Source organism: Cervus canadensis, chromosome 10 (genome assembly GCF_019320065.1).
Source record: "Cervus canadensis isolate Bull #8, Minnesota chromosome 10, ASM1932006v1, whole genome shotgun sequence".
In the NCBI taxonomy this organism is placed as follows: domain Eukaryota; kingdom Metazoa; phylum Chordata; class Mammalia; order Artiodactyla; family Cervidae; genus Cervus; species Cervus canadensis.
This window is the reverse complement of record NC_057395.1, coordinates 63467943-63480069: the sequence shown is the minus strand read 5'-3', so window position 1 is coordinate 63480069 and position 12127 is coordinate 63467943. Positions and strand designations below refer to the sequence as shown.

Genomic DNA, 12127 nt, shown 5'->3' with positions numbered 1-12127 from the left:
ATGGGATTTTCCAGGCAAGAGTACTGGAGTGGGTTGCCATTGCCTTCTCCTAAATACATAAATAAGTATACTAAGAAAAAGGAGAGACTTAATCTGAGGTATTCCAGTGTGCAGATCATGTTTAATGAATGTTACACGAAGCAGATTTATGTTCAGTGTAACACAAATCTAATAAGAATTGTCCTCCAGTGGACTAGGTAGCCTCACAAGGTCATTGGGCTTGTTTGAACAGGGGCCCAGATAGTTGACTGTGAATCAAGAATGCTGGAGAAGGAATTCCAGTACAGAAGAGAAAGTTCAAATGACTTCAAAGCCCCTTCCAACTCTCACACAACTGTGACTGCAAGCCTTTAATAGATTCGTTTTTCATCTTGTAAGATGGTACAAACTGCATCAGTTATTGGGAAAGCTGATTTTCATTTCCCAAAGCTGTCTTAGGTGCTTGTGTTTTAGTCAATTATACTGATGGAGTCTTCCAAAGTTAGAATGAAATAAACATGAAGTCATCCGAGAACCAGAACAATTTGTATTGACTGGATGGAAATTTAGTCCACCTACTTGCTTAACTTATATTAACACATGAGTCTTGAAGAGGTTCTTTCCCCGAGTTGTTATTTCCAGTCCCTGTGTGATGGTCTTAAGGGACTTGCTTTAGAGATTTGTCCAGGAAAATGGCTCACCCAAGTATAAAGGCTTGGCTTTGCTGCAGGAAAAGTGAGGAACTATAAAATGCTCCTCATTGCCACAGTATGAGCACTGTATAAATACACTGGCCAATATGGTGAGGTCTTCATTATTTGTAATGAATGGTTGCTTCATGAACATGTGGTGGGGAAAAACTTCTTTCTCAAGGAATGATGTGGGGCCTTGCAGGCAAGTGTGCCTTTCCTTAGAGAAAGTGATTAATTATGAACCAGAAGACTGTATATAAGAATTGGAAGGAAACTGCAGATTTAAAAAAAATTTTGACATAGGCCATTAGGAATTTTACTTGAAATTATAACTGTGTTGGGACTTCCCTGGGCATCCATCTAGTGGTTAAGACTCTTTGCTCCCAATGCAGGGGATGCATGCCACAAGGTGAGGCCTAAAATAAAAAAGAAAAATTTTAAATGTGTCATGATAGTTAAACTAGGCCTTAAGTTCCATGAAAGGACTTTTTAACTGCTTTGTTTATTGCTGTATTTCCTAGTGTCCAAATCAGTGTTAGGTACTGAGTTAGGTGCTCAATAGATTATTTGTTGACTGAAATGAAGAGCTTACAGATGTCCTAAACTCTCTGTTTCAAGGATAATAATAGGCCTGTCAAGGCCAAGTCATTTCGATAATGGTATCATTAGGATATCATTAGTTTGGCAATGGTACAGACCAGTGCTTCTCTAAATGTGTTCTATATAAAATACTCCCCAAACTGTAGGTGTTAAAAAGTGAAACATGCTGCATTTTTATGTTGCTGATATGGTGAATTACACTGATTTGTGAATGTTGACTTATCTTGAAATTCCTGGGATAAATTCCAGTTGATCATGATATGTTCTCTTTTAAAAATACTGATGGATTTGATTTGTTAGTATTTTGTTAAAGAGTTTTGGATCTGTGTTCTTGAAGACTATGGTTTTACTGTATTGTTTTCTTCTGATGTCTTTGGTTTTGATACCAGGGTAATGTTGGATCATAGAATGAGCTGGGGTGTGTTCTTTGCTTTTTTTCTGCAAGAGTTTATGTAGATTTGATATAATTTCTTCAGATATTTGATAGAGTTCTCTAGTGATGCCCTCAAGCCTGCAGCTTTCTTTGGGGAAGATTTTTAACAACAAATCCAGTTTTTATTTTATTTTATTTTTTTTATTTTTACTTTTTTCAAATCCAGTTTTTAAAATAGAGGTAGGAAGACTTCCCTGGTGGTCCAGTGGTTTAGACTCCATGCTTCCACTGCAAGGAGCTCGGCGTTCCCTGTTGGGGAACTAAGATCCTGCATGCTACATGTAGTGGCCAAAAAAAAGAAGAGATAGGACTATTCATGTTATTTATTTATTCTCGTGAGCTTTGGTAGCTTGTATCTTTCAGTGAGTTTGTCCACTTCATCTAAAATAATGACATTTATTTACTTAAAGTTGTTCATAATATTATCCTATTACTATCTTTAGGATATATAGTAATGTGTTCCCTCTATTCTCTGATTTCCAATATTGGTAACTCATGTCTTCTCTGTTTTTTCTTTCTTTTATTAAAAAAAATATGTATTTATCTATTTATTAGGTCTTAGTTGCAGCACAAGGGATCTCTGATCTTAGTTGCAGCACTCAGGATCTTCTAGTTGCCTCAGGCAAACTCTTAGTTGCGGATGTGGGATCTAGTGCCCTGGTCAGGGATTGAACCCAGGCCCCCTGCATTGGGAGCTCAGAGTCTTTAACTACTAGGCCCTCAGGGAAGTCCCTGTTTTTTCTTTTTATTCCCCTTAGATTGGTTCTACTAAAATTTTGTCAATTTTATTGATGTTTTCAAAGAACCAGCTTTGGCCTATGATTTTCTGTATTATTTTTGTTTTCAGTTTCATTAATTTCTGCTCTTATCTTTATGTATCATTCTGCTTGCTTTTAAGTTTAATTTGCTCTTCGCTTTTAGTGTCTCACCAAGAGTTTTGTTTAAATGTGGGCTTCTAACACTGATTTATTGCCCATAAAAATATACCTGATTTCCATTGGTTTTATGTTGTTTTGTTTTCCCCCATGTGAACTTTAGGCTAAAAACATTGAAAATATAACATCTCAAATTAGCAAATAAAAAAATTTAATTGCAATCAAAGACATAATAGTTTATTTTATAACAGGTATTTCTGCCCATGAGAAACTGAGATATGAATGTTATGTAGTAGTGGATATAGTATATCCTTGGTGACTGAACCTTAATAACAAAACTGCTCTGCTAAAATTCTAGGTTGGATTTTCCTCAGTTGCTACATCATTTGCATATATATATATTTTTAGTCTGTGCATATTTGAGTAATTTTCTCTGTCATTTTAAAGAAAAATAAGCTTCTACAAGCCTTTGTTGATAAACTAATTGTATCCTTAAGGAAATATTTTGAAAGTTCTTAGAAATTCTTGTTCCTTTGGCACTGAGTTGGTCTTCAGACCTACAGTTCATAAAAATGTTCATTTTTAGATTTATTTTTATGAAGGCACAATGTACATACAGTAAAATATACAAATCTTTAGTATACAGCTCATGAATAAATTAAAATCACTCAGATTAAGATTCTATGAGAATTCTTAGTGTTTTAGGGAATAGTAAACAGTTGATCCTTTTACTATATTTTATATTCATTAGAAACTCTTTTTTAAAAAGAGTTGCTCTGTTTATTGTTGTTCAGTTGCTGAGTTGTGTCCAACTCTTTGTTGGACATGGACTGTAGCACATAAGACTCCTCTGTCCTCCACTATCTCCTGGAGTTTGCTCAAATTCATGTCCGTTGAGTCAGTAATACTATCTAACCATCTCATTCTCTGTCGCCCCCTTCTCCTTTTGCCTTCAGTCTTTGCCAGCATCAGGGTCTTTTCCAATGGGTCAGCACTTTGCATCAAGTGGCCAGAGTATTGGAACTTCAGCTTTAGCTTCAGCAACAGTCCTTCCAATGAATATTCAGGGTTGATTTTCTTTAGGATTGACTGGTTTGATCTTCTTGCTCTCCAGGGGACTCTCGAGCGTCTTCTCCAGCACCACAGTTCTTCATCGCTCAGCCTTCTTTATGGCCTAACTCTGACACCCATACTTGACTGCTCTCCATATCTTTGACTATACAGACCTTTGTCGGCAAAGTGATGTCTCTGCTTTTTAATATGCTATCTAGGTTTGTTGTAGCTTTCCTTCCAAGGAGCAAGCGTCTTTTAATTTCATGACTGCAGTCACCATCCACAGTGATTTTGGATGGAGCCCAAGAAAATGAAATCTGTCACTGCTTCCACTTTTTCCCCTTCTGTTTGTCATGAAGTGATGGAACCAGATGCCATGATCTTAGTTTTTTGAAAGTTGAGTTTCAAGCCAGCTTTTTCACTCTTCTCTTTCACCCTCATCAAGAGGCTGTTTAGTTCCTCTTCACTTTGTACCACTGTAATGGTACAATCTGCATATATGAGGTTGTTGATATTTCTTCTGGCAATCTTGATTCCAGCTGGTGATTCATCCAGCCCAGCATTTCTCATGTACTCTGCATAGAAGTTAAATAAGCAGGGTGACAATATACAGCCTTGACCGTACTCCTTTCCCACTGTTGAACCAGTCCATTGTTCCATGTCTGGTTATAACTATTGCTTCTTGACCTGCATACAGATTTCTCAGGAGACAGGTAAGATAGTATGGTACTCCCATTTCTTTAAGAATTTCCCACAATTTGTTGTGATCCACACAGAGGCTTTAGTGTAGTCAACGAAGCAGAAGAAAATGTTTTTCTGGAATTCCCTTGCTTTCTCCATGATGCAACAAATTTATAAACATAGTATTCTGTTAGGATCAGCAAACTATAAAACTAGGGAAAATACAGAAAAAAATGACCCCCTCTCTTCAGGGAAAAAAAAGACTTATGGAATAGATAATAGTGCTTCTGAGGAAAGATCAAATGATTGAGGGTATTGTTTGATTTTGGTCAGGAGAATGGGTAATTTTTTTTTTTAATATAAGGGGTTTCAGATTATAAAGAATGTGGATGGTTCTGAACTATGGTTTAGAGGCTCAAATGTGGTAAAATGGGTTTGAATTAAAAGATAGATTTCCTCTAAATATTAGAAAAATCCTTTTGGCATTTTGATGCTAAAATCATAAAATCTAGAATTTTGTGAAGTCCGAATGTCTTGATTTAATAAAAGAAAGCATGGCATCACTGACTCAATGGGCATGAGTTTGAGTAAACTCCGGGAGTTGGTGATGGACAGGGAGGCCTGGCGTGCTGCGATTCACGGGGTTGCAAAGAGTCGGACACGACTGAGTGACTGAACTGAACTGAACTGATCTATATTGTTTAGATATTAATTTTGCCTAGAGACAGGTTTGGACCCATCCTTCTAGTTGAAAAAGTATAATTCTGTGACCCACATCTAATGGTACCAGAACATTCACTTGGTCATGTCTTGAGTTTGTTTTATTCTCTTTGTCTAGAAAATTAAGATTGCGGCCCTGCGCATGTATACCAGCTGTGTGGAGAAAACTGACTTTGAGGAATTCTTTCTAAGTAAGTTACTGTTTTTGAAAGTTCTGAAAAGGAAAATGAATCTACTGTTCATTTTTATGTTTGTGTCTTGGTCAGATAGTTTTCTTTTTTTAAGGTACTAGTGAAACAGTTTTTCTTGCACAGGATATATAATAAAAGCTTCCTATTTTTCTCCTAATAGAATAAGCAGAGGCCAAAAGAACCTTATAAATAAGATGTTTTATTTGGGAAAAATAAAGCATTTGGGGGAAAAAAAGTAAAAATTTGTCCAGTACTTCAACATTATCATCCCCTTTGTCCACATATGCGTGTTTTACATAAGGGTACTCAGAGTAAACATACCGTTTTACGTTCTGGATGTTTTACTTTGCAATTTTGACATGAACTTTTAGCCAGTGATTCCTCTTTTATTTCTAGTTTATAATTGTTTTAATTAATCCTGGAATATGTCTCATGATTTTTCTTCTTTCTATAAAAGGTCAAAAGGCACGTGTAACTTTATTATTTTTATCCTATTGATAAATTGCTTTCTGAAAGTTTTACTGGTTTAGATGATCATCACTAGCAGTTGATTGTATCAATACAATACTCATTTTGATGCTGTAAACTGTTGTAGTTATAAACAAGTCATTTAAAGCAGATACTTACAAAGTCATTGGGAAAGTTTAAACTGTTTCCAGTTCCACAGATTTTGGAAGGAAATGTGTGCTGTGCACCTCTACCTCTTGTAATAGCCATTATCCTCAAAGCAACAAACACTTAACTATGTTCTGGATATTTTTCTTTTTTTTTTTTTTTTTTTGAATATTTTTCATGGACAGCAAATAATTAATATATAATTATATTAACAACAATGAAGAAAGAGATGCAGCTTTGTTTACTATTTTTTAAAATTAGATGCAAGTTGTTTTGTTGATTTTACTTTCAGCAGATTGATATTATATTAGAAACTTAAAATACTATGCTGAGTTGTAATCCTCATTTAGTATCTGCCTTCCATTTCCTATTTACTTGTAGTGAAGAAAGAAAACCTTCCTGCTGCTTTTTCACCTCTAGCAGTTTTTTATTTTAGGAGAAATTAGTCTGAAAGGAGAAAATATTCTTTCTCTACATGATGAAGAGACTGTTAATTTTAGAAGCTGGATTTTTCTTAAGTAGTTTTAAGTATTTTTCTTTAGATCTTTTTAAAACTTCCTCCTGGACATCTATTTAATATTAAATATCTCATAAACTTAAAATTATTTTGAAAGGATGTTTACTAGCTATCTTTGTTTAGCTAATCCTTATTAAATATTCTTGAGTTAATATTATAATATTAAATAATGAGACTTATTACATACTTAATGTATCATGTTTCAATTTATAATCTGTTGTAGACTACTTATAAAAATAAAAGTTTATTAAAGTGAGTATCCATTACATTTTCATAGTTCACACTTACATGCTTTTACGTTTGTTTCCTTTTGGAGTTATAAAACCTTGCAAGACTGGAGAGCTTATATTCTTATTTTAATTTTTGTTTTGTTTTCAGAAACTGCTGAAACTTAAAGAGGCTAAGTGATTTACCCAAAGTCGCTTACTAGTCAAGCCTTGATCCTATGTCATCTGGCTTAAAATCCAGGAATTTTTGTGCTATAACCTATTGCCTTGAATGAATATAATTGCAAGATAGAATTATAGTTCATTTTAATATTTTGTTTTATAATTCTTTGTATTTTACAATTTTTAATTGAGAATTACCTCTATGATGTGTCCTATTAATTTTGTGAACTGCTGTTTATATATTATTAAAATGTATACACCTCAGTGAGCTTTGTTCTAGCCTTACCCTTTGAATTAGTTATCTGGGGAGGCAGTACATTTTTTGGTGATACCACTGTTACTTCAGGTTTTCTGAGACTAACTTTGAGAATTACCTTTTAGACTTATATCATGTTCATTTGTATTATGCTCCATTGTGGTCCATCTTTGTCATTTGTGGTTAGATTAAATTTCAGAATTGTGGCCAGTGAATACAAAGGGAGAAAATCTGAAAAGTACCACTTAGAGGCAGACAAAGAGTATCTATAAAGTAATGAGACTGACTTTCTTGCATCTTGGATTCTAAAGAGTAGGCCAGACAAGTTTGGGGTAAAAGAAGAGAATGTGTGTGTGTGTGTGTGTGTGTGAGAGACAAGTTTGGGGTAAAAGAAGAGAGTGTGTGTGTGTGTGTGTGTGTGTGACAAGTTTGGGGTAAAAGAAGAGAGAGTGTGTGTGTGTGTGTGTGTGTGTGTGTGTGTTGCTTCCCAAGATTACATCTGTAACGTGGCTATTGCCCCCTTGGATTTTTGGCATTTTAGGGCTTTACTTTTAGAGTCCTGAGAATTAAGTAGCTTTTAAAGGATAGAGAACCTTGGGTAGCGGTAGGTGTCATTCTCACTCTTCCAACAAAAGTGAGGCCAGTTTTATGTCATGAAGGTTGAGTTCTTTACTCAGTAAACATATGCCTGTCAGCCTCTCGGACAAGTCCTCATAAAATGCCAAAGCTACAGATGCTCTGTCATGTCAGAGCCAAAGTGTTCAGAGGTCTTGATCCGGGGACCTAGATGCTGAGGATTCTGACTGGGGACATACCTTAATAGTCCACTGTTGTTTCCAAGATGTTCTGATGATGTCATTGTGGCATAAATGAGTGTACCCTCTGTGAGCACGCAGTGTTTGCTAACTGGTCTTTTGGCGATCGGTTCCATTATAAAGAGCATGCAACTGTGTTAGTACTGCCGCCTCATAACTGTAATGAATTAATTTAGTTTTACTCAACTGATGTTGAGGAAGAAAGTATCTAGCCTTATATAATAGTGCACTGAATGTATACTGGAGCTAAGTGTGATTATGGGAATACCTTGTGATCATGGGAAGACCTATAGCAGGTTTTAACTTTGAAGTGTTTAAAGACATTTCATAAAGCTAAAGAGTCTGCTGTTTGTTGAGTTGCTCACAAACTTTCAGTGGTCATGTTTTTCAGGGCTTTAGCTTGTGCTTTTCTATTCTGACCCCAGTGCGTACAGGGAGTCAGTCATATGCCAGCTCTTTTCCCATCCTCAGCTCTGAGCTGTCCCCCAGAGGGAAAATTGTGACCCAAGTCCAGTTGCTGGCCTGTCTGTCTGTCTGCGCTTTCCAGCTCAAGAACTGATTCCCTCTTTGAGAAAATTGGAAAGGCTCCTGGAGGCTGCTGAGAAGCTTTGATGTAGAGGTAGCAATTGAACAGATTGTCCTTTAGAAGCAGCCAAATTTCATTTTCCAGATTGAAAGACAGACTTCCAAGAAAGCTTTTCTTTTTAATGTTTTGTTCTAGCATCCAAAAAAGACCCAACTTCAGATCCGGGCTCGAGAGTTTCTCATGGCTATTCTTGTTCTAGGTGGAGGGTGGTTGGCCCACTCTCAGATGGCATGTGTCTTAATAGCTGAATGACTGGCCAGGCCAGCCTTCACCTCCCTCCTGCTGGGCTCCAAGAGGAAGTCCACTTGACAGCTGCTGGGCACCTCCCAGTAAACTCACCAGAGTATTTTGGTGTCAGTTTGTGACAGACCTGGACTTAAACGCTATCCTAGCCACTAGTTTGTTAATATTGTGGCTGCCCACAAGTTCCTTAGCTCTTTGGAGCCTGTTTCCTCATCTCTAGAATGAGGCTTCTAATGCCTTCCTTCAGGGTTAAAGTGAGGATTAAGTGAGATAATATACTGACATGACTAACAGTGGACTTGGCAGGAAGTTTGAACCCTTAGTGAATTTTAGTTTCTGATCCTAATATTAGAGAGGCCATTAGCAATTAGGCCATAGTATATGGAATCAAGGAGACCTAAATTTGATCCCAGATGTCTGATTTCACAGCTATGTGACCTTGGGCAGTTGTCACGATCTCTCTTAAGTCAGTTTCCTCACCTGTCAAATGGGGATAATATCAATACCTACCTCATACGAATGTTGGAAAGGTTCATTGAGCTAATGCATATACCTTTCATTAAGTCTGGCACATACATAGTAAGCCCAAAATGAATTATAGCTCTTCATTATTCGTGATGTTGTTAGTGTACCTCACTAACAGAGCAGGGGGCCTGCTCTGTGCGTTCTGTCTTAGTGGCCCCTGTTTGTGATCATTTAGGTCATAGTATACTTCATTGTTTGCTGAAGGGCAGAAGATACTACTTTCTTTCTTGAGTCATTAATCCAAGGAACAGAATCAGATTCCCACTGATTCTTTTTATCATCTTGCTCCACCATTTCTCCCCGTCATGTAATAAGGAGAGCATATTCAGTGGGGGACCCTTCACCAAGCCAGAGGCATTTCTTAAGGATCCGAGAATTGAGAGGCTTGGATATCTAAGCACTGACCTGATTTTTGGTATTTTAAACCAAGGAGAAGCCCTGCCTGGTTTATCATTCCTGGGGGTGATGAACGGTGTTTTGTTAGATATCATCTGCTTTCTTATTCAACTGCAGTTCTTTCGAGCTCTCCTCCTTTCTCCCAATCATTTATTTTGGTTGCATCATTTAGCATACTCATGTTTGTAGCACATTGGGTTACCTTAAAGAAAAAAAACAGAAAAGGGATACAAGAAGAACTTAAATTTCTTGGCAGAGCTCAAGTAAAAAAAAAAAAAAAAACTTATACATGGGACTTCCCTGGTGGTCCAGTGGTTAAGAATCCGCTTTGCAGTGCAGGGGATGTGGGTTTGAACCCTGGTTGGGGAATGAAGATCCCACATGCCGAGGAGCTTGACTAAGCCAGCGTATTGCAACTATTGAGCCCTCACACAACTAGAGTTGTGTGCGCCACGATGAAAGATCCTACATGATGCAAGGGAGATCCCATGTGCTGCACTTATGATGGAAGGCAGCCAAATAAATTAACACATTTTTAAAAAAATACATTAAAAAAAAAAAAGCCTATACTTAAGTGGGGGGTAGGCAAGTGGTGTCTGCCTAGCTTTCCAAAAGAATTGGAGATCAGGAAGGGAAAATAACATTGACTCATGGAAGTTAGAAGGAATTACAGAGATTGTCCAGGCCACACGATACAAAGTGAGAAAACTGAGGCTCAGAGAAGTGATTTTCCAAAGGCCACACAGCAGGGTGGTGATGGGGCTGGAACTAGAGGCCTGGTTGCCTGACTACATTCACTGTTCTTTTCAACCCATAGGCTTGCCTTGTGATTCCATTGGCCTTCTCTCTGTGATAGCATAATCAGAGGGCACTGTGACTGCTGTATACTTTGATTGAACAAATCCCTACCAATATTTCAAATAGAGTCCATATTCCTCTTCTAAACCCTCACATATTTATACTTCATTATTATTTTCTAGGGTGTCAGATGCCTGATACATTCAATTCATGGTTTCTTATAACTCTGCTTCATGTCTGGTAAGTGAGAAATTTAAGTGAAGTCACCATATTTTTTTTTTTTTAAACACTGCTGACTTGTTAAGGTATAGCCCTCAGTAGAGCTGATTATATGAAATGGCAGTTGTTCAGGCATTAAAAACTGTTCCTTTCATTTTAATAACTGGTGTCTTATGGCACATTTTTTATTAAAGGTCAAAGCATAGTCCCAGAAAGAAACTAATATTTGTAGGAGTTTCTCAAAGAACACCTAATCCAGTGAACAATGCTATCAGTATCTCTAAGAGACCCTATGGGCTTGGGTGGAAAGTTCTTTCCCTTGGCTGTTTTAGGAAAGTTCACATTTACGTAAAAGTGGTTTGAATTGTGAGCATCCGTGGTCATTTTCATTGCTGGTCATCAGAAACCTATAACAAATTATAGCACTGACATTTACGCCTGTACCTCTAAAATGTGCATACAGGTTAGATTCATGCCAGGTTTGTTGCATGTAAAAATATTTAACACCTTAAACAGTATATTTTTTCTTCAGCTGCAAATTACGTAGCCAAAAAAAATCAATTTTTCATCTAATGTTACACAGTATTAAAGGTCAGAAGGATATAGGAGAGGCGTTGGAAGTGGGGGCTGGGAAATGTATTTATTGAACTGCCAGATCTTGGGAAAGTAAATTCTGGAGAAATAAGTTTACTACTTTGACCATAGTGAGCATCTGAGGAACGTGGGGAATGGTTGCCTTGTCAAAAGGACCCTTGTTTGAGACTGAGCTTTGCATCACAGGACTGACTGCTATATAAAGACTTTTTGGTTTTAATCACCTCTGAAATATTTCTTCTGAACTCGCATAGTCAGTGAGATTGGCTCAGGTGTCTAAGGTGGCAGTTTATGTTGTTTTTTCCTAAACCGGTAGTTTATTGAGTGTACACTGTGTCCTGGGCAGTCAATAAGCTGTGTCAGGAAGCCCCCAGTCTAGTGACGGAGATAAGACATGCGTAATAGTTGGTTATAAATTGGAATGGTCAAGTTCTATAATGAATCTGAGTAAGTAGTGCCTGTGGAATCACAGAGGAGGCAGCAACCCTCACCTGGCTTTTGAAATGTGCCATGTCTTAGTCAGGTAGCTGAGAAGGCAAACTACCTTCGGTCTGAATGGTTGAAGGTTAGGAGGAAGTTCAGGGGGGAAGCTGGATGTCCTGAGAGGAAAACTACTTTTTCAAGAGGAGTGCACTGCAGAGGTGGCCCTGGGGAATTACCCACTGCAGAGGTGGGAGGATTGAGAGGAGGCTAGGCTGTTTCCAGCGGAGCTCAAAGATAATATTCAAAGCCAGTATGAAAGACTCTTTATTGCCCAATAGCCAGAGGTATCAGCATGTTAGAGGGAGTGGATGGCAAAATAAAAAATATAATCATTGTGACCACATCCCAAGGTCAGTACCCGACTAATAGCAGCTGGGGCAACCTTATAACTACTTGTAGTTCTTTCAAGTTAGCCATGATTTCCAAATGTGCCTGCTGAGTCTTCCTTGCTGAGATTGGTTTAATTT

The 12127-nt window shown here is 37.5% G+C and overlaps 1 protein-coding gene across 1 annotated transcript in view; it reads left to right on the top strand.

Moving 5' to 3' along the window:
- The window catches only part of LOC122447966 (ubiquinol-cytochrome-c reductase complex assembly factor 1), a 92698-nt gene that overhangs the window by 26271 nt on the left and 54300 nt on the right, over nt 1-12127 (top strand). The window contains exons 5-6 of the mRNA XM_043478763.1: nt 5152-5224; nt 10547-10604. Of these exons, the coding sequence (XP_043334698.1) occupies nt 5152-5224; nt 10547-10604 (131 nt within the window). The remainder of the gene's footprint in view (nt 1-5151; nt 5225-10546; nt 10605-12127) is intronic.